Source organism: Marmota marmota, unplaced genomic scaffold, assembly GCF_001458135.2.
Source record: "Marmota marmota marmota unplaced genomic scaffold, marMar, whole genome shotgun sequence".
NCBI classification, from domain to species: domain Eukaryota; kingdom Metazoa; phylum Chordata; class Mammalia; order Rodentia; family Sciuridae; genus Marmota; species Marmota marmota.
In genome coordinates, this window is record NW_025999842.1 from 50,220,865 (window position 1) to 50,244,673 (window position 23,809).

General features: G+C 37.6%; 1 protein-coding gene across 12 annotated transcripts in view; it reads left to right on the forward strand.

Moving 5' to 3' along the window:
* The window catches only part of Eya4 (EYA transcriptional coactivator and phosphatase 4), a 266,666-nt gene that overhangs the window by 227,297 nt on the left and 15,560 nt on the right, over nt 1–23,809 (forward strand). For 11 of the 12 annotated variants that reach the window (XM_048798491.1, XM_048798497.1, XM_048798484.1 and 8 more), the window contains 3 exons: nt 852–988; nt 2,454–2,537; nt 19,568–19,657. In XM_048798491.1, the coding sequence (XP_048654448.1) occupies nt 852–988; nt 2,454–2,537; nt 19,568–19,657 (311 nt within the window). Of the gene's footprint in view, nt 1–836; nt 989–2,453; nt 2,538–19,567; nt 19,658–23,809 lie in introns of all 12 variants that reach the window. The other variant, XM_048798506.1, reaches the window with a different exon arrangement.

Consider the following 23,809-nt stretch of genomic DNA (forward strand, 5'->3'; position numbering starts at 1 on the left):
ATCATTTCACCTCTAAACTTTCTTGCATTGTATCATTCATGAGCTTTTGTGGGATACCTCATATTTAAATCATAACACATATAAAATTATGTGTGCAGTCATATCTGTGGCTTGCATTTATTTCTATTTCATGGAGCTGGTATATGAACTATTATTCTTCTAAGAAGTTTCATTTAAATGAGAAGATAGCAGAGAGTATCAAGATGGAAATGCAAGGTCAAGAGAAGGGACTTCTAAATTTGTCAGTGGACCACAGAGAAGGTTGAAGGAAAGATGAAAAAGGGTTTTTGATTAACCAGGCATGATTCCCTAAGAGGTGGAGCTAGGGAGTCCCCTTTGGATAGGATTGATCTAGAAGGCATCCTCTGTACTGTGACCAAAAAGAACGTGAGGATAGAGGGCTGGGGTTGTGGCTCAGTGATAGAGTGCTTGCCTCGTACATGCAAGGCGCTGGGTTCAATCCTCAGCACCACATATAAATAAATAAATAAAATAAAGGTATTGTGTCCAACTACAACTAAAAAATATTAAAAAAAGAAAAAGAATATGAGGATAGAGCTAAATATAGATAAATATGTAGGTGAAGGCACAGAGATAAAGTTGAAGATGTGATGTATAAAAAGTATTTGGGTTTAATAGATCATATAAATTAAAACAGAAGAGATCTGTATGACCAGTAAAAATTTTGACTCAATTAGAATTTTTGGGTTTGGGATTATAATAATTCTTTTCTTTTTCTTTTTGTCACAAAATTTCTATTATACATAAATTTGTTAAGATAATTAATAATGGAGGCCCATACCTGATCTAAATATGAAGTGCTCTTCTTGATACAGGTTATGTTTTTGCAGGAGAGTTTGATACTGTGCAAAGCCCCTCCACACCTATCAAAGATCTTGATGACCGAACATGCAGGAGTTCTGGGTCTAAGTCCAGAGGCAGAGGCAGGAAAAACAACCCTTCCCCACCTCCTGACAGTGACCTAGAGGTATGCCTGCTGATTCTTCAAGAGTGCAGTCTGTTGCTCTATTTTAGTGATTGATGGATTCTCTAGCTTACTCTTCCATTAAATTTCAGAATTAAAGTAAAAAAGACATATCATGAACTGAGTATATCTGCTTTGTCACAGGCATTTTACAACTCTAAGTTCTGAAATTTCATATTGAATGACCATTATAATAGTAAAATGAAAAGCAATAACAACTCAAAAGTAATAGTACTTTACAAATTCTAAGGCCTGAGATAATCACATCTTTCTATTCAAATTGGCAAAAACAAGCAGAAAGTTTTAAAAATAAAGCCATTTTGTGGGACCATTTCCTAAGAACATTATATTTGGTAGGATTAAAGTAATGAAAGACTTATACATATGGGTTAATATATTTCAAAACATAAAATAACCTGTTTGGAAAAGAAAGATCATCCCAAAATAGGAAAATGTCATTCATTTGACTTATGGGTTTAAATTGTCATATCTGGGAAAATTTAAACTATGTAATTTTCTCATTTAAGAGCCCTTTTGAGATTCATGTATACTAAGCAGGTTTTTTTTTTTATTATAAGACATCAAGAAAAACTACTATTACTCGTAATGTTACTTCTTATACAAACTCCTGCTTTAATTGAGAAAAAATTTAATTTCCGGATTTACTATACCTCCACATAAAAGGTGATTCTTTTGCCTGAACAATAGCAGCAAATTTAAATGCCTTCAAGAACCTAGAAGGTAATATTAGTGATGAGACTGGGGAGCCCAGCAGACCCTGGAAGAGGAGAGCATTGGTCCGGTCTAGGGAACCTGTCATTGGTCCGTTGCAGGGGACCTGCCATCTCTGCAGTGTGGGAGTGTCAGCCAGCCTGGCCCCAATCTCAAGTTTCTCTGTTACAGTCAAAACTCTGAAGCTTGATGAAATCTCTTAATTTTGAAATGGTGATAAATAATTTCAAACCTTTTCAAACTCCGCAGGTTAGACAACATATTCATTGACCTAATCTGACTCATCGGTCTACACTTTGCATTTTCTATTTAGAGGTTACTCACAGATTCTTTTAAATATTTTTAAAACCCAATTCTTTATATGTAAATTGCAAAATTCCATGAATCCATGAGGTCTAAAACTTTAAAGTATATATAGAAGTTAAGCACACTTTTATTATAAAGTCTAAATGTGTCTTTTTTTTTTGTTATTAACTACCAGTAGAAGAGTTTGAATGAATTTATGCAGTTTAGATCATCAGATATTAAGCTTATTATCACTTGTATTACTCATGTTTTTCTGGATTTACAGGAGTTAGAGTTTTCAAATGAAAAATAATAATGGAATAAAAAATTTTCTGTAAAACAATATCAAGATTATACCTGAAAATGTAGGGAGATGTTTTCTACTTATGTAGAGGTTTATGTTTCCTTAAACTTTGTGATTTTTTGATACTGATTTTTTTTTTCCCCTCAGCGTGTGTTTGTCTGGGATTTGGATGAAACCATAATTGTTTTTCATTCACTGCTCACAGGGTCTTACGCACAGAAGTACGGCAAGGTAAGGAATCAAGAACTACTGTACTTGTTAAAAGAAAATGCTAGAATGAATATCCACACACCTATTTGTATCTCATATTTATTTTTATTACCTGTTTCATAATGAACATACTTCACAAATGTATTTTCTTAGCTCTAACTAGTACTTGTTCTTAACTAGTACTTGTTCTTAGCTCTACTGTACTCGTTAGAACTTATTTTATTCAAAAATCAAAGGTCACTTAAAAGTACTGTTAAGTGCTTTTATTGCAATCTGTCAGATCTTCCCTTAGTTATCTATTTCCAGTGGCTTACAGGACTTTAACATGAACTGACACATTTCATGAAGCTAATGAGAAATTGGACGCCCTCTTCGTTCTTCATAATGACTTTTAGCTTTTTACAACAAAACCAAGTTTCTTACTCTTACACAATTATTTGAAAAATCAGGAATCAAAATAGACTTTTAAACGTTTGAAAACCATGTCTTATTCCCTACTAAGAGAACTTGAAGAAATTGAACAAATTTGTTGTACCTGTTACTATCGGATTCTATTTTGAAACAAGCAGTCCTTCTTTTTTTGTCTGACAGAGTTTTTGGATTGATGAATGAAAGAATGTTTCTGTACCTTGAATATGAACCTGAGAGATAACACCCCCTCAGGTTACTCATAGTCAGCAACAGAGGATCTCTTTGCTTCCCTGCCTTTCTCCCCTGCTGTTGTTTTCCTAAACAGCTTCTTATAACATAGTGTTATTCACTGTTTGAGTGCTGTTCCCAAGACTGATGCAGCAGCAAGAGGCCTATCAGCTGGAAACAAATTTTTAGGCCATTACTGTTTAAGACCTTGACAATTTAGGATTCATGATCTAACCAGAATGGATTGAGAATAAGCTGGTCTGCTTTTGACTACTGTACTTAAAGTTAGATAGAACTTGGTTCCTTAACACATCACACCTACACAAGCATCTTATTCTTTTTAGCAACACACTAATTGATAATGAGTGTCTCAGGCCAGCTCAACATGTGTTTTTTAGCAGTTATGTTAAGAATTGTCTTCTAGACAAACAGTGATCAATTTCATTGAAACTTCTTCCTCAATTGCACTTTGGGCGAATCTATATTACCATGTTTTGGGTGTAGGTAATGGAAGTTTCTAAACAGATATGAAAAGTAACAACCATTTCTAAATGGACTTTTAGGCCCTTGTCACAATTGTCATCTAAAGCATTCATCTCTAAAGTAAGATGAATACATGTGCATTAGATACACAAGACTGTCAACTTGGATAAGGAAAGAAAATACTAGAATGAATATCCACACACCTATTTGTATCTCATATTTATTTTTATTACCTGTTTCATAATGGACATACTTCACAAATGCATTTTCTTAGCTCTAACTAGTATAACAAATCGCCCACAGATTGGGTGGCTTAAACAGAAAACAATTATTTCTCATAGTTTTGGAGGCTGGGAAGGCCAAGATCAAGGTGTCAGCAGATTTGATTCTGGTGGGGGCCTGCTTCCTGGCTTCACAATGGCTATCTTCTTGCTGTAACCTGATATGGTGGAGAGAAGAGAAATAAAAAGCAAGGACTTTTGTCTTTTTACAAGGACATCTGTCTCATTCATGAGGTGTCTACCTTCATAACCCAATTATTTCTCAAAGGCTCATCCTCCGGATATCAGCACAGTGGAAGTTAAGATTTCAACATACAAATTTGGGGAGGTCACAAAGATTCAGCCTATAGCATACCCATGTGTATTAGCCATTTTTCCATTACTGTGACAAAAATTCCTGAGATGATCAAGTTGTAAGAAGAGAAAAGGTTTATTTTAGTTTTCAGTTTCAGGGGTTTCAGTCCATGGTGACATGGCTTCATTGCCTTTGACCTGTGGTGAAGCATCATGGCAGGGAGTAAGCATGTGGTAGAACAAGCTGTTCATCTCGTGGCAGTTGGGAATCAAAGAGAGAAGAAAAAATGGGTGAAGGTCCCAATATCACTTTTTTTTTTTTAAAGAGAGAGAGAGAGAGAGAGAGAATTTTTTTTAATATTTATGTTTCAGTTTTCGGTGGACACAACATCTTTATTTAATTTTATGTTGTGCTAAGGATCAAACCCAGCACCCCGCACATGCCAGGCAAGCACGTTACCGCTTGAGCCACATCCCCAGCCCCCCAATATCACTTTTGAGGGCATGTCCCCAATAGCCTCTTTTTCCCACTGGGCACCACCTCCTAGAGGTTCCACCACCACCTCTCAACATTGTCACAGGCTGTCTGGCAACCAAGCCTTAACTTTAACATGTAGGCCTTTGAGGAGCACTTATCTAAACCACAGCACTACACATGAGTATCATTAAAATATATGCTTATAATGTGTAAGTAAATTATACAAATTTGGGATACACACACTCACTCCAAATACTATTACTTATGGAGTATACAATCTAAAATGTTTTCAGAAAAATAATCTCAAGGATTTCTTCTGATATAGCATTGGCTTATAGGAAATAGCCAGTAAGGCTTATTGAATTCGTTGCAATATTTTTGTACAGCTAAGTTTCATATTAAGACAAGTGTTTAAAATAAATAATCTACCTTGAATGCATGCTCTAAATAAAGGTCTTCTCAAAATAGTCACATTTGGGGCTATACCTAGATGTCCATGTTGTTCCCCTTATGCCAAGTCAGGGATGGAGATCATATTTTTTAATAACCTTTAAAATTTGAACATATTTTCTTACATCAAATTTCCTTTTTTGGGGGGGGAATTTTTATCTACAAAAATAATATCATTTGGACTCAACACAATGAATACAGAGCGTGGTAAAAACGTCATTATATATGTTTGCTTTATTTTTTTTGCTATAGCGCGGTGAAGCTGCTTTGCCCAGCTGACTCATAAACTGACTTTCGGAACAATTCCAAAGTTCTCAGACTTCTCCCAGCAGTGGTACATCACTTACATTAACCTGTCCCCTCCCTGGATGACCACCTGGCTATGCAATCCACATGTCCATGTTTCATTATTTCAAAGTGTTGTCTAGAAAATTTATTTAAATCCAAAATAGGAACATTCTGCATGCTTCCAGAAGTTAAAAAAAAAAAAAGAAGAAGAAGAAAGAAAAACCAGCAGTAATACCTAAAGAGCAGAGCAAGGTGAGGGGGAAGAATGGAGCTAACCACTATTTACTGCTGGTGATGTTCCACACAGTGGGTGTCACACAGTGCCAAAGGCTAGTTTGTTCTCCCTCTCTGTAGATAGGAAACATACTCAGAAAGGTCACTAAATGGGCACATGGCTGCACAGCCAGCCAGTGACACAGATGAGTCCTGGGACCCTGGACTTCTTGACTCCAGAGAAAAGCTATGTTCTTCCCGCTATAACACACCATGTGGCATAGACAATTCATCCACCAGGAATGCAATATATAAAGAGCATTTCCCAGAATCAGTAAAAATAGCAACATACGATGCAGATGGTGTGTGAGTTCTTCTTTCAATTGTACTAATTTTAATTACCTTCTCTCAGACTCTGAGATTCTTTCCCATTAAGAGGTAAAACTAAAGACATGTTGTATGAAATAGAATGTAGCAGACATCAATAGTGCTCTTCTAATAGTGCCCTATTAGAAGATAACTTCACGTTCACCATGTGTGTCGGCCTCTGGCATTTCAGAGGCAGTGGTGGTAATTAAGGGCCAGGGCTTTTGAGTTGGATGAACTAAATTTGAAAATTTAGTTTTGATGTTTACTGTTTTCTGACTCTGGCCAGTTGATTAATCCCCAAGTCTTAATATCTATAAAATGGGAATAACATCATTACTGGAAAATGAGAATTAAAGAGCTAGCTAGCATGTTTAAAGGGTTTAGCAGAACGTTGGTTGTGAATTAGCGCTCAAGAATGTTGTAGCTGCTGTTTATTACTTTCAGAAACATCATCATCCCATTTAATTCTCACAATTACTTTGCTGTCTTTTATTTATTTATTTGTTTGTTTGTTTTGTGATGCATGTTTTATGGATAACTGGGATAATGAGGGCTTAAGTACTTAATCAAGGTAGCAGAATAACAAATGCTGGCACGAATGCTGGAAACCAGGTCAGTCTCTTGACAAGTCCGTGTTCTTGGGACCTGCCCCTGGTTGACCATATTGAACAATGTTTTTACTCAAGGCAACTTAAGAAAATTAAAATTTAAAAAAATTTTAAAGCTGTTTTTCCTAATCAAAATTTAAGATGCCCTATTGAATTCCATGAAAAGCAATTTAGGTTGCCTAATTTGTTGAATTATTATTTACATTTTTCTAAAAGTCGTTATTGACATCTCCCTGAATGTTGATGAGGGAATGGATATTGCCTTTTAGCCAATAAGATGTTATTAACTTGGCCTATTGAGATGTAGCTTAGGAAGAGATGTTAAATCAGGTCACCTTGTGAAACTTGGACCACATGCAGCTCAGGGCTTATTGCAGAGGGAACAGAGAGGACATTGAGTGGCTTTGGCAAGTGAAAATGGTAAAGTAGAAACTAAAGCTCCTGGATAGATTGTATCCCTTTAGCAAACAATTATTAACACAAATGTGCTTCCTGCACTCTTGGGACTTACAAATAAAATCATTTCAGGTAGTAACAACTGCTATGAAGACAATAAATCTGGGTCATATAAAGAGTGACCTGGGTGTGTGACTAGAGGGGGAACGTTGGTGCTGAGACCTGAATTACAAGGAGCCAGGCAGACTAGGGGGAGAGGGAGAATGGGGAAGAGCCTCCCAGTGGGGCACAGAGGACCCTGAGACAGTGTTCCATGAATACAAAGTCCAGTGAGGCTAGAGAGTATAAACAAGTGGGAGATCCATACAAGCAAGTAGAGAGATAGGCAAGGACAGGGGCAGGTAGGTCTTGTCCTCTGTGGAAAGGCATTTGGGAGTTTCATTAGTTGTAATAAAAAGCCACTGGAGGGTTTTAGGCAGAGTTGGGACTTGATGGTTTATAATCATCTGCCAGGTGAGAATGGCATTTAAAGGAACAAGGGTGGACACACATTGACCATATAGGAGTGTAAGATATGGTGGCGGCTTAGGCTGGAATGGTACTTTTCAGCCTTTAGTGTGAGTCGCAGTAACCTGCAGGGCTTGTTAAACACAATAGGTTGAGTCCTGCCCCTGTGGTTCAATTCAGTAAGTCTGGGGAGGGGCCTGAGATACTGTATTTGGAGCAAATTTCCAGAGAACTGGTGATCCTAAACCACTTTTTGAGAACTACTAGAATATTTTCCAAACTTTTACCTTGAGGAAAGTAGTTCTGGGTCAGGTCTGGAGGAAAGTCCATGGTCCAGTTAATTTTAGAGATGCTTAAATTTTATGGCTGTTCAGTAGAAATTATCATCTCAAAAGTCCTGAGAGTTTTAAAGAATCCTCTCTAATCAGGTTTAATCCATTGGTTCCCTAATGTATTCAGTAAAGGCTTTGAGGACTGACGGAAATTAGGTCACTTTGGTTGATTAGTTGACAATTCAGGACTCTTCACTGCTCATGATGAAAGTGACCAGGGCCATTATTTCTGGAACATTTATACTATTTAAAACTGTCTATGCTTGAAATTATTATGCATCCCCAGTCCTTTCCATTTCTTAGCTCCATCTTATTTCTACAATGTGATGTTTAGAATGTAACATTTTGCTATGTGACTGTGATATTTCACATTTTTTAGTCAGAGCATTCTTTCCATTTAAAATTAGTTAATGAATGTCCCTCCACATTTTTTATTGACTCATCATAGTTGTAATAATGGTGGGATTTGTTGTTACGTGTTAGTACATGCACACAATATAACAATGTAATTTGGCCAATGTCCCTCCCAGCACTTCCCCCTTTCTCACCACTTCCCACCACCTAGTCCCCTTCTCTATTCTACTGATCATCCTTTGTTTTTCATGTAATCACCCCTACCTTTCTTTTCCTTTTTCCTCTCTAGCTTCCACATATTAGAGAAAATATACTACACTTGACCTTCTGAGTTTGTTTATTTCACTTAACATAATGGTTTCAAGCTCCATCCATTTTCCTGTAAAAGACATAATTTCATCTTTTGTGGCTGAATAAAACTCTTTGGAGTTATATATATCACATTTTCTTTATCTATTCATATGTTGATGGACATCTAGGCTGGTTCCATATTTTGGCTGCTGAATTGTGCTAATATAAACATGGATATGTATGTATAGCTGTAGTATAATGACTTTAATTCTTCAGGGCAAATAGCAAGGAGTGGTATAGCTGAGTCATAATGGAGTTTCCATGCCTAGCCTTCTGAGGAACCTCCATAATGATTTCCATGGTGGTTGCACTAATAAACAATTCAGCCAACATTGTAAAAGTGTCCCTTTTTTCTCCACATCCTCTTTAGCATTTACTATTGTTTGCATTTTTTTTTTAGAGTGAGAGAAGGAGGGAGAGAGAGAGAGAATTTTAATATTTATCTTTTAGTTATTGGCGGACACAACATCTTTGTTTTGTATGTGGTGCTGAGGATCAAACCGGGCCCGCACGCATGCCAGGCAAGCGCGCTACCGCTTGAGCCACATCCCTAGCCCCTTGTTTGCATTCTTGATGATTACCATCTGACTGGTGTGAGATGAAGTCTCTAGTTTTGATTTGCATTTCCCTAGGTCCTAGTGATGCTGAACATTCTTTGCAAATATTTGTTGGTCATTTGTATTTCTTCTTTTAAGAAGTGTCTGCTTAATTAATTTGCCAATTAATTAATTAATTGGGATTTTTTTGGTGTTAAGTTTTTTGAGTTCTTTATATATTCTGAATATTAACCCAGAGGACACTTTATACACATAATGTACCAAACAGAGCATTTTTATTCAAAACACACCTAAGGGCAGAGCAGCTCTAGGTGAAAGGAACAGGTGAAGGACTAGAGAGATCTCATTTCCCCCACTCAGCCAATTCCCTCCCCCACCATTCTCAATCACTGCAAAGGGTTTCCAGAGCTTGGGCTGTCTGTAAGGCAGTCACACAGCTAAAGGAGCACTGAGCTAGACGTCAGAAGATGTTCCTGGATGTGCCCAAGTGAAGCCACTTGACCTCTGAACCCATGTTTGTAGTCCGTTCCCTCCCTGGAGTTCTTGTGTAGATTAAGTGAAATAATGTAAATATATAAAAGTGATACTTGGCTATGAAAACCATCATCTACCTCCCTGGTCAGAGAAACTTAAGTAATAATACACATTCTTTCCTCAAATGAGAAATGACTCAAGGCAGATAGATGTTTTCAGACAGGCTGGAGGTCAGTTTTTACTCTCACTGTGCACAAAAGGTTACTGCAATGGGCTAAAATATGGAGAGAGAGGACTTGAGGATGTACACACCAACCATGTAAACCCTGGCCTGAAATTAAAACACCTACCCACCTACCTGGCTGTCTCTCTTTCTCTCCCCCACTTTTCAATAGTGGGTAATAATAAGTACCATTTTTGACCTCTCAGCGTATGGGGCACTTCACCAAGTATCCTGCTAAATGCATTATCCCCCTGGCTTTCACCACCACCCTATGTCATTGATACTTTGTTACACAATTTGTAAGTGGCACAGCCAGTTGGTACTTCCCTCTCTTTGACATGGTCTTAATCTCTATACCCTTTTGGTCTCATTTTTTTCTCCCCCCTATAAAAATAAAACTCAGGGAACAAAATCATTTAGGAATGCCATTGTACTCATAAATCATCTTGTAATAACTGACTTTTGTGTATTAACTTAAAAAATAGTTTTGGAAATAATGTGACTTGTCCAAGGATCTTTCTAATATGTTATCACTTTTAAACTCTGTTGGTTGTCAACACTCCCTCTTCTGGGCAGAACTATTCCTGGATGTGCACTAAAATGGCAAATGAAGGACATGAGCATTTGAGCTCTGCTGCTTGGGAGGCTGGTAATGGGTTCTGCAGCTGAGCACCAGTTGGCACGTACAGTTCTCATCACTGCAAAAATCTAAAATAGGAGTTTGTAAATTTGACAGGATGTAGACCAGGAGTCATCCATCATCTGTTAGAGTTTGTGAAGATTACCCCTATTCCCTGATTAATTATACATTATTTTACCTAAGTTGCAGTGATTCCTTTTTTTTTTCATGGAAGGGGGAAGCTAAATTAATTGTGCTTTAGGGATTTGGTTTATTTTGGAGCATTAATGTATCATGTGCTCTGAAGCTATGATTTTTTTTTTTTTTTTGAAGTTATTCTATAGTAAGGATACAAGGGAAATATCCCAGGTCAGAGAAAAGGCTGAAGGAAAAGTGGACAGCTGCCTTATGATATGTAATAAAAGTTCAAGTTCCTCTAACTATTTGCTCATTTCAGATTACATCTTATATAAGGGCAGAACTCAGGAAGTGATATGTTCATCTAGGTAAATCAATTGATTACTTTTATATTAAATAACCTATACATACTCACATATCTGAATAGCAGAATAGTCATGAAAATAATTATGACTTGTGGGAATTATTAGGGTGCCATGAGAATTAATCAAGTGTCTTATGGCAGAGTTAATGCTACACCCACGATCCCCTCCAGGCATAATAATTGGAAGGTTTAGCTTTGGAGGAGAATAGAGTTAGGTTCCAAGTTCTAGCTCTGCCTCCTACTACCTGTGTAACTTTGGGTAGCCTTTATAAGTTTCCATGATCTTTTGTATAAAATGAACAGAACAGTAAAAGTAATTATTTAATTATGAGGGTTGAATGAGTCACTATGTTAAAACTCAGCACTTCGCCTACCTCAGAATAAACATTCAATAAGTGTTAACTTGTTTTGTTTAGTTCCAAGTAAACCTGAAATTTTGGCAGTTGTATGTTTTCTAAGGAAATTTTCTTCTTCTATTTGTATCTGTTATTTTAACCTATGATGTGAGATACCCAGCTCAGTGCTATGGAAAAGTCACACTATTTGTAACCAAGGTGGCTACAATGTAGTTTTGAGTATATATAAAGTATATATAAAATGAATGAATATGGAATTTTCAAGTCTCAAAACTTCAATAGTATCTTTCTTGGCTTTTCAAGGAGGTTGATAGTATATGCATGTTGTATGTGTATAGGATATGTGTAAATACGGTTCATACACATATATAAGTCAGATCAAGGACAGTGACATTTCTACAATTCTGTCTGAAGGAGTTTCAGAGACTCTTTCAGAGCTTTATGTTGAGTATATATTTTTGAGAATGGGTTTGATCTGTTGGATTGAATGGCACTAACTGATAGCATTATTAAAGCCAGATATCTTACTTTTATTTAAGCCCACCCTTATCAAGCTATTGCTGTGTCCAGCAAGCATGGGGAAGATCGTGAAAGGGTCTTCAAGTTTTTTAACTTGAAATTAATATACTAGAGAGTGGCCGTTAGTCTCTTAAAAGCCCAAACTTCTAGAAGAACCTTCAAAAAAGGATCTTCTGAAGTTTTCAAGACCTTTTATCTCTGTTTATGATCATTCAGTCTTACATCTTGGGGAGATGGGGGGATCATTAACTTCTCCAAGGTTTCCTTAAATTATCATCCGTCCTTCTTTCTTAATTAATGTCTCACCCAGCCTTTCATGTCTTTCTTCCAACTTACCAACCAGTATTCTTCCTGTGTCCCAAGGCTTCCTGGGCTGGGTATGTTTCTACCATCTCTGCCCTTGCCTTCTTATCTCAGCCCTGTGTTTCCTAGCTCTTCCTCCATGGTCTGTCTCCCCAACCAACCTTTCCTTTCATTCTGAGTACTGTGCTATGCTAAATGGCTAGGTATTATTGCTGTGATTCCCCTTGAAGTATATTTATTCCAGTGTCATTTTTATAATTTTCACGAGTTTTATTCATTGGGTTTTCTTCTGACTGGAATCTCAGAAGCTGGTGGTGGTAGGTAAATTGGGTGTTGACCCTTTCCTGGCTTCTGACTGCTTAGTAATAACTATTGTTCAGTTGCCCATGGGTTGCTCACATCAGACACTTGGGCTGTGAACAAATCCTCTTAATCCAGAGCAAAATTAGCTTGTGTTACACCTCTACCAGATCCCTAGTAGGTAATTGTCAACGTGACTTAGAAGGTGACAGAAGGGTCATCTGATTCCGGAAGTCCACAGGTAGCCATTTTGGAGGTAAAGGTGGGCAAATGCATTCAGTTCATAACTTCACTCTGGAGAAGTTTAGTCCCCAAGATATCACACTGTGTCACTGTTCTACTCACTGATGACACTCAAGTCCTGCAGTCCTTTGAAGTCATGGAGACCCTGAACTTCTGGGAAGCCAGAGATCATGCCGGCTATGGTCTTTCTTACCCATTCCAGACCTTTGCCATGAGAACTGTAAGACCTGGCCTTCTTAAATGTTAACATGAATCACCTGGCAATCTTGTTAAGCTGTAGATTTAGATTCAGGTGCTGGGGGGCAGAGCATGTGATTGTGATTCTGCCTTCGTGTTGAATGCCCACTTTTTGCTGCTCTGCGAACCCCAGAAGGTCCCACAGAGGTCCTCTGCTGATTTTGTCCTGTGTGTCCACTGGAATTGATGATTAAAATGACTGATACACAGGTCCTTGCCCTGAGACATTCAGGTGTGGCCTGGGCAGCAGGAGTTCTAAAACCTCACCTGTGTTTCTCACAGGTGGTCATGTGTAGAAGCTTTGCCTTTGACCTGTCTCCCCGCATAGAGTTCTTGTGTATCACTGTAACCCCTCATTTGCATCCTTACCCCTTGACTTCTCTGCCAGAGTCATCTTGCCAAATCCTGGACTTCACCTGTCCTTCAGCAGCTGCCTGTGGCCGCACATCTCCAGTGGGTGCTGGCTTCATGAACTCTCGTGGCTGACAATGTCATGCCTGCTGTCCCTTCAGGTCTTCAATTCTATACAAACCTCCTCCTTTTCTGAGGTTGGTAGAAGGAACAAACAGAAAATGATTCCCTGATCTTAGTAACCACCAAATCTGCACTCCTGCCCTATGGCCATATACTCTGCCTTCTTCCTTGTGGCTCTTTTGTGCTCTGGTTTGCTCTTGAAATGACCTCTCTGGCTCAGCGGCCCCCCTCCTGGATGCTTTCTGCCACCAATTACATGCAGTAATATTCCTGTCAGAAGAAAGGCCTCTTGAGCCATATTCTCCTACAGTTACTTTTCTATTTCCCTGTTCACTTCCAAGTTGCCATAAAATGACTCTCAGAGTTCGAAGAACCACCTTCTAGCCATAGAAAGTGCTCCTTTTGGTTTATCTTTCTGGGGACTTTGCTGTGCCTCTGACTCAGGTGAGGGCTCACTGTTTCTTAAAATACCCACTTCCCTTCCCTGTGCTCTTCCTCCCTCAGGAGAGAATGCATGCTTACCTCCAACTCTGTGTCCTTCCCAATGTCACTCTGGGCCTGGCCATCTCCCTCACCTTTTCCTGGCCTCTGTTCCTGCTGAGAGGGACCTTCTCTGCATTATCTTCACAGTAGCCAGCGCCACACATGGGCCTCTGCCAAGACAGCCTCATCGCCACCTGAAATGCTTATGTTTACTTGGTCTTTGTCTATTTATCAAGTGTCTCCTCCTGTAACAATATAAACCCCACAAGGGAAGGGTCTTTGTTTTTTGTTTTTTGGTTTTTTTTTTTTTTTTTGGCTCTCAGAATTTGAAATGTCTAACAGATAGTAGACATTTGGTGAATATATGATAAGTGAAGAAACGTACCTGAAGCCATTCTCCAATTCCCTCTAGGAATTTTAAGCCCACAATTTATTCATCACAGACAAATATCTCAATGGCAAAGCTTCCCTCCTGATCCACGTCTGAATTTTATTTCCTCTTTTACCACATATTTAAAGAGTTCATTTGTTCTAAAAACTCCAGGAGTAATTTTCACCTTGGTGCGTGGAGCTGGGCTGTCTTTCACCCTCTGTGATGAGTGTGCACATGGTCTGTCTCTGTGCATGCAAGTCTACAAGTGTACTTTGTGTCCCAAAACAAGAACTGTTCCAAGAGCTTAATCTTTAAAAAAAAAAAAAAAAAAGTCTTCCCTCTGTTTCTTTAAAAATACATAATTGCTGCCTCTCCTGAGATATTTTTACAGAGTGTCCCTAGAGGAGGAATTCCAGCTGATGGCCCAACGCAGGGCAGAGGCCCATAGACAGACAGTCTGGCTCCAATTTATGCTCTGCGCTAACATGGCTAATAGGCGTTTGCATTTTGATTTAGAGAAGTTCCGTACTTGATCCTTGCTTGGTTCTACACTGGTGACATCTGGCTCAGAATCACACATTTAAAAGGCCAACAGCTATTCAAATTTTTCACCTTCCTCTTTCTTTCCCTCTCTTTCTCTTTTTCTCTCTCTCCGAATTCAATTAAATGTCTTGGGAACAGTTTCAATATTTTGATAAAGCAGTACACAGGATAAATTGGCAGGAATTCAGTTTGCCCTGTGTTAAACTCTGGTGTAGACACTTTGAACCTTTGGAACTATTACGTATGTTTGTACGCATCAGAGCTTCTGCAAACCCCTGCTAGTGCCATTTTATTCTACTTTTTTCCTCTGTCCAAGTTTTCGCTATCACTTCATTTGAGATCCTAAACTCAACACTCACTCCACTTAAACAGAAAAAAAAAAAAAAAAAGCAGCAGCTCTTGATTCATAAGGTGCCCGTAATTCTATAAACATCTAATGAAAATGAGCAAACATCTCTGTTTAAAACTTGGGTTACATCCAGAAGTATGTTTCACTCTCAGATCCCTGATAAAACAGCAAGACTGCAGGCACTGGCAAGTCCTCCGCAGAGCTTTGGCAAGACAGAGGGTGCCCAACATTACAGGACGTAAGGCTACACCCACCAGATGCAGTTGTCCTCCTTAAATTCCTAGGTCTGTGAGTCCTTCAGCAAAAAAAAAAAAAAAAAAAAAAAAGAAAGAAAAGAAAAGAAAATGCGGCACTATAATCTGCTGACTTAGAATTAACTGTCCCAGTGACTTAGAAAGCTAGGGAAAAAAAAAAAAGAGCAAAATGAGATATTTGAAAGTAAACCCTCACCAGGCATTCTCTAGAAATAAGATCCCCACCAGCTCTGACTGGTAGGGTTTTCCTGGCGTGGCATGAGTGTCCTTGGCTCATTTGTATCAAGCCTTTGGTGTGGCCGAAGAAATACTTCCCTTTAACGTGCTTGCTCTCAGTAAGCTTTAGTAAAATAGTTAGTTCACTCTCTGACAGACCTCAGACTTAAACTTACCTAGTTAACACATGGTATTTTGCCAAAATGCTTAGTAAGTGCTGGCTGTGATAGGGTGTGTGATGTGGAATCACCATAGCCTGAAAAACAAAGGAACAGCCCTCCCAGAGCCATGGGATTGCATTCCAATGGAGTGCTCAAATACAGTTTTCATCGTGCCATATGCCATCCTTGCTTGTTAGAGGATTCTTGCATTCTTTTAAAAAACTATATTCGTTTGCATGCTTATCAGATGCACAAAATGCATTCTTCATGGATTTTCCTATCATTGCTTGGGTAGCATAGAAAGTTGTATAGTTCAGAATCATGGACTCAATGGAAGTAACAATCAAAGAGGAACTGCATATTTTCTCCCATCCCTATAAATCCGATCTGTAAATGCTAAGAATTTGAGGAATGAATGTAAGAAATTCAGTCATTTTATTGAAAACTTAAGAAGGAAAGAATGGCAATTCGTAGGATATGAATCTCACCAACCTGGCCTCCAGAAGGAAAACCTTTTAAAATAAGATATTTTTGAACTCCCATCTGAAATATATATCTCTAGGGCAGAAATCATCAGAAACAGCAGAGGAGTGTGGAGCTTGGTTTTGTTGTCTTGCATCAGTGAACATTCCTCAAAAGCAGAGAGCGTCACTAATGGAATTATATGTTTTCATGCTATAATTACATTAGATGATTTTTTGATATTTCTGTAGACATTTTGTTCATGGGTCCATGACTAGGCAGAATATTTACAAGTTTTCTATGGCCTCCTCCTGTCCAGTGCCCACCTCTTCCCAAAAAAAGAGAGACACCAACACCCTTTTTAACAAGGGGTAGGGGGAGACAAATTGTATACTAAAAAAAATTTGAGAGCTTCTTTCATTAAAAACAATAATAAAACCTGAACCACAAGAAGATAAAAATTTTGTACTTGCAGGAAACACCTAAGTTCTTCTGAGTTCTGAAACTCCTTTTGACAAAAAGAGATTTAGTTAATGTTTTCATTTTTAGTTTTGAATGAATATCTTTGATAGAACAGAATTTTGTTGATCTTTATGTGTGTTGCCCTAAATGGCCCTGTCACAGAGGCAGGGCAGATAAACTTGGGGCAGTGGTGTCAAGCTGGCTGGAGGATACAGTATCAGGGTTCCATCAATCATATGAGCAATCCACATCTTTTTTTGAGAAACTAAAATCTTTTGCTATTAAAAAAAAATCCACAAAAATCTCCACCAAGGAGATGTCAACATGTTAGAAAAGATGTTGAAATCAATACTGTTGCACCTTCCACGGACTCCCATATCAGTTCTTAGCTTTCCTGAACACACCTCAATAATCCCTGTGCTCTCAATTCCTATTTCTTAGCATGCAATTCCTATTATCTAGGTTTCAATGGCTATAGATACAAAGATGACCCTTCAAATATGTTTACACTGTAGCATTATTGAAGGAAATACAGGGACAAAATTGATTCTATGCAGATATGGAATGAGGAGCTGCTTTTGCTTGCAAATAGAATTAGTTTGGAGTATAGATGAATATCCTTTGACCTGGCCTGGGTTGCATGTTTTTTATCATAAATTAAAGTTACGATTACATTTCTCCTTGTTTAAATACATTTCTTGAAATGCTATTTATTAGAATGTTGAAAACACAACTTCAGTTCTTTTCTCTCAAATTCCCACAGTCTGGCTCCTGGCCCAGCCACTCAACCCAAATCACCCTCTGAGGTCTTCCAAAATAATTTCTCAGCCAAAATCAATAGTATCCTTCTAGGCTTGTCAGCTTGCTTCAAAACCAGATCCTTCTGCATGTGCACACCCCATCTGGTCTCAAATTCTAAGGATTCATCCCGTCCAGATTGTCTCCTTTCTGTATCTCCAGAGTCACACCTATAGCTCTTCTCCTTCAGCAATGGTTCCAACTGTGGTCAATTTATCACAGTGTTTGTGCGTGAATTACTTTCCTATCCAATCTCTAAACTCTCCTTACTTCCCAAAGTCTTACATCCTTTGGTGCCAGGTGTTCAGCTGCAGTGAAACTTGGTAAAGGATCAATCCTGGTCCTAATTTTCAACCCCTTGTCTCTGTTTAAGACCTTGATTGCTGCAACCAAAATCTTGAGTCCTTTTGACTCCTCACTAATCTCTTTAATTTTCATAAGCTCCCTAAAGCATATGTTTTCTACCTGTATTACTTTAGGGAATGAATGCTCTTTTAGTTGTCCTCCACCTTCTCTCTTCAGCCCTAGTGAGATGCAAGTTAAACCAAACTGCACGCATATTCAGATGGAGACTCATCCTGTTGATCAAAATGCAACTCCTGCTTAAGTCCTGGTTGTACCATCCTCTGCCACTTCTTCCTCCCTTCCCATTTTAGCATAATCTCTGCTCAAATCCTACAAACATCCCCTCAACCTCTCAGTCTCCTAGTTCTGTCTCCTAGTTCTGATTGCCACCATTCTCAAAGGGAAGCCTTTTCCTCTCTGTTACAAGTTTGTCCCATTCCTTAACAAGTCATCCAATACCTTGCTCCAAAAGACTTTCCATGGAGATTATGTAAATTGTGTCATGAACTGGCTGTGGCTTTCTTCCGCCTCCTCTCAAGAAGAGCTTTAAGTGAAAATGTGTCCTGAGTCAGCTCTACATGTATTTAACTTCACAGATGTATCTGTACATATGGTGTCTCTTAACCCTTTGGAAAGATCCATCTTTTTGGATAATTGAAAATCTGCATATACATATATGTAATGTCCCAAAAAGAACACAAAATAATCATACACATTTTACAGTGTGTATATCAATATCTGTATGCAACATGAAATGATCAAATCAGTAAGTACTTTATCCATTATCTCACAAACATTTATCATTTCTTTGTGTTGGAAACATTCAAAATCCTTCCTTCTGGCTGTATTGAAATCTACAATAAATATTAATTTTAAAATTTTTTTAATTCTAATTTGTTGTATATGATAGGAGAATGCATTACAACTCCTATTGCATATGTAGAGCACAATTTTTCATCTCTCTGCTTGATTGAACATGAAACTTTTTCCTTCTATTGATACCGCCCATTATCAGTGACCCCACATGGCAGTCTGAACATTAGAGTTTGAACATTAGAGAAGCACACCAAGGCAAGCATCATTAAGGCAGGGTTTGTTTAAAAAGGGGTAACATAGACTTCTCCCTTTCTCCCAGGAGAAAGAAGGAGGCCATAACTGGTATCCTGGTATCCCTAGAAGTGAGGTGGTCTGCCCTTTTTATCTGTCCTAGGCTTCCTTTGTTTTCCTCCCCTCTTCCCCTTATCTTTCTCCTTTCTGCATAGAGTGACTAGGCCCAGGAATGCTCCGTGGAGGGCCAAAAGGTGGGAAACAGGTGGGCTGAAGGGGGAAGGGCAGGATGTAGCTCCCTGTAGGGAGGGGCAATTCCTGAGACAAGTTACCTTAGCAACAGGTTGGAGCTGGGGCGGGTTTAGGAAGAACTCTAAAGGAATTAACATTTCAATTCCTCAGGGGACAGTCTCCAACTTCTGGGGACTCACTCAAAATTGGCCTGATTCAATGTGACTTGACTCAATTTACCTATCTGTACTGACTGCTGGCTTCACTATCTGATTAAATATTTTTATGCTATCACCACCTCTATTCTCCCCTCCATGCTAGGAATCTTCAGTAAAAGTCCATAGTTCACACCCTCCCCCACAGCACACACACACATACACACTCACACACTCACACACTAGTATGCACTTAAAATTGTTTTAATGAAAATTGTGCTTTCTGAAATTTTACCTCATTATGTGTGCATTTTCTTTTCAGGACCCTCCCATGGCTGTAACCCTTGGACTCCGAATGGAGGAAATGATCTTTAATCTTGCTGATACACATTTGTTTTTTAATGATTTAGAGGTAAGAATTTTAAAAGGTAAGAATGATTGTTTCCAACACTAAAACTCTTAGATGGTTTTATATGTGCAGAAAACTGAAAGATAAATACATAGCTTAAGAGAACTATAAAGTTCTTGTCAAGACAAAAAATTGTATGTACAAGCATGATCTTTAAGCAAAATTGTGTTCATGAATGACACATATGTACTAGCACACATTAAGAAAAAAGTTTCCACGAACAGGAGATGCTCTGTTTTGCTGGCCTGTACCAAACACCTCACATGGTGCTCCTAGTTCTTTTAATATTTTAACCACAACCCTTTGGCACCTTTAGACTCAGCATCCCTAGCCTTTCAGGTGACCACTGAGGACACTATTTGCAATCATCACTAGACAATGTTCACAGACACTCTTAATGCTAATAGCATGGATCACTGAATTTTGCAGATAATTTGAACCCCCCTATTTTTGGACAACAGTATCATTCTGCATTTTCTCCTGTTCTAGATAAAAACAGTGCTGGACTTACCTACATATTACATCTGATGAGTTTAAATACATTTTTTTTTCTCAAATTAATTTTTTCATTTCCCAACCTCAGCCTGCAACATGATGTCTAAATAACAAAGAAGAGACAATAAAAGCAACAAAATGAAAGGGCAAAGAGAACCAGCCTCTGAGTATCTAACTATAATCTCAGCTAACAAGCTGGGATATTAGGCATCCAGACAATAGAAACTGAAATAATTAAATAGTTTGGCAGTGGGCAAGAGTGCTACTTTGGCAGTTACAATTATGCTAAAATAGTGATTTCTCTTTCTTTTTTTTTAAATGACCTGTTAAAATTTACTTTTTATCTCATGGTGTCACAATGAAAGTCTTTATCTATAATCACATTATGAAAGGAGAAGATTATTATTACTAAATCTCACCTAATTTTAGACCTTCCATTTATTAATTGACAAGATTTTGAAATAAATACCTGTATTGCACTGCTTTTGCAGGGAAAAAACTGTAGGATCCACAGCATAAAAGTCATGTCCAGGATTACCTGCTAGCTAAGTAGTTGAACTGGGATTTTAAAGCAGATTTGGCAACAGAGAATATATTTCTGCTCCCCTACTGTGCTGAAATTTTAAAAAGTTTGTGAGAAAGAAAAGCCAAGTTTCAGTAAATGACTTAAATAAGTTTTTAACATTGACAAGGTCTTAAATCCAGATTTAGTTACATTTGAGACGTGAGACTAAAAGTGAGTGACTCAATGTAACCCACAAATGTATGTGCTGAAAATCTACTATACCATGGCCATTCACTGTTGCTCTCTCTGCAGTGAGTCAGTAGTTTTATTGGATAATAAAATGACTGTTTAAAGAGGCTTTATTTTTTCTTTAATGGGCAATATGAAAGATCAATATTTGTACGCATGTTTTCCAATTTTAGGTAATAAGAAATAATCACCTCCCTAAAATCCGATTTAAATTAATCCAGCTACTTTATTACTGTCCAGTATACAGAATGCTTTTACATGTATCTGTTAATGAGAAACACATTTGGACCTTTTTGGAACTTGAATTTTTTATATACAGTGAACTTTTTAGATCAGTTTTCCTGTTGTTAATATGGAGGACTTTCATTCTAAAGAAGATTCTAAGATGGTTAGCTCTTTCAGGACTGTAAAAAGAAGTAAGAAATTATATGTGGTTTTATTCAAGTTTTATAACATTTATCTAATTTGCTTAATTTATTTTACTAGAATAAATGAAGTTTTAGCTTTTTTATTGGCACATTAGAAACAAGATGAAATAAATATACTGTTCAACTTTTAGCCAGACACTGAAGTGAGAAGGTAAAAGTAGCACATGATGAATTTGTAAATATCTTTAGCAATTTTGAAATGAATATTGGTACATTAAAAACATGTAGTGATCCTCTAAGGTGTTTTAAGACTTTCTTATTCAAGATAAAACACTATGTTAAAATGTATTCTTTTACTGTCTGGCAGAATCTCCGGTAGAAATAGTAACCGAGAAAATATTGTTATTCACTCTGCTCTTTCTGGTTGTGTTTTAGGATGTGAGAAAAATTCTATTTGACTTAAACCCAGAAACAACATAATATTTAACAATATTATGCTTGATCAATAAAATACTTGTGTATGTAAAATGATTGTACTCTCATTATGTATGTGCAAATACATTCTTGCACATCCAGATGAAGTGACCAAGGATACTTAAAAATTTATTACTAACTTAAATGAAATAAACAAGCACTAATGAAATGAAATCTAAACAATAGCTTTCAGGGTTTTTCAGTGCTGTTAACATACCCACAATCTGTCTGCTTCTGACTTTGAAAGCAACATTATTTTCGCACAATTTTTCATTTCCATAAACATCTTAAAACCAAAGATTGCAAAGGTTCCTTAACTGGAATTAAATTATGTCTGCTTCTACAAGAGAGTAACTCCACCTTTAGCTTATTATGCTTTTTATTCTTGTATATTTAATCTTTTGGGGCCTTTTTTTTAACCTAAAAGTCTAATTTGAGACTCAAATTCTTCAACATGTACAGCAACATATGTAGTGGCAGCTGCTTGTCTCATAATTCCTTAAAAGATACCAATTTAAATCCTAGTAATAGTTTGCTACATCCTGCCTAACTGCACAGAAGGCAAAGCTTACGGCACTCCCCCTAAGAGAATTCTGTGTCAATAAAATGTTCTTTAGGTTAGAATAATTTCTCAAAAAGAATGCTCCAGAGAGGTTGGGATCACAAAAGTGAGAGAAAATGGCTGTGGATTTTAACTGGAAAATAGTAGTGACAACTCTGTGGTTACCTTAGAAGACAAAACATTTAAGATTAACACTAGAGTTATATCAAAAGGTTAAGGTCTTCCACTAACATTTGTTAAATCATGATAACGTTTTTAGATATGTCAGGTTTGGGCCAAAAGGATTCTTACATAGTTCCTCAGAATGAAAACTAATTGAAGAACGGTTATTTAGTTTTTCCTAAAAATGTAATTGAAGTTCAAGTTTCTTTCACTGGACTGTAATCCTCAGGCAACAGTCCAGAGTCAACAGGCACAGTTAACTAGGCATAAATTTAAAAAGAAGTTAGATTTGGAAAAACCTCAGACATAACTTCAAATATAGAGTATGTGGTCCAATAAGTTTGATATACTGTTGTCCTCAGGAGTAAATAATAATTTTTTGGGAAACCTATGTACATATTAATCATGTGAGTTAATCCCCGGAATGTCAGAGGAATTTCTCTAAAAATTAGATGAGAGAGTATTAAATATAAAAATAACTTCTGATTACCCAGAGTAATTCACAAAGATACGTTTCCCCCGGGGATATTATTAGTTTATTACAAAAGAAAGACAGGGAAATCATTTACACAAAGAAAAATTTCAGAACCTAGTGGAGTGGGCAACATTATATGATACCGTTTTGATAGTGGTTCAGCTTAATCAACATACTTGCTAAGAACATCGCCATCCCTGAATAAGAAATAATTCCATCTTCTAGAAGTACTCTGGTGTGCCCACGTTCTGGGAGAACTTTATTTCCATCTTTCATGATAACTGGTAGGATCTCTACCTAGACTCTGACCTAGACTTTTCTGGAAGCATAATGCCGCTTAGTTATTGTTTGATCTGCATCCTTTTGAAATAGGGTGTTTCAAAATGCCTGTTCAAAATGCCTGTTAAAATGTCTGTTTGAACACAGCTTAGGCAGCCTCTGCCCTCCCACCACCTTCCCTCCACTCTTGATGTAATTGTCTCCTTAAGGTCTTCATCATTTAGAATATTACTCTTTTATATCATCGTACTTTGTATGAGAAAATTTAAATGATTTCAGAAATCCAATAAGAATTATCATTTGTCTAGACTTTGGCCATTTGTTATAAGAAAAATTCTTAAGTGATTGTTTTCTTCCTGATTATGCCTGAAATGAGATTATATTCTGTTGAGTGAACGACCATGCTCAGGGAGGTTTTCTGAGCCCTTCCCTATGAATGTAGAGAGAAATTTTTAAGAAAATTATTAACCAGGCACAGTGGCACAGCACATGCTTGCAATCCCAGATAGTGGGTAGGCTGATGCAGTCTGGACAATTCATGGAGATCCTGTCTCCAAACTGGAAAAAAAAAAGGGGGGGGGGGGAA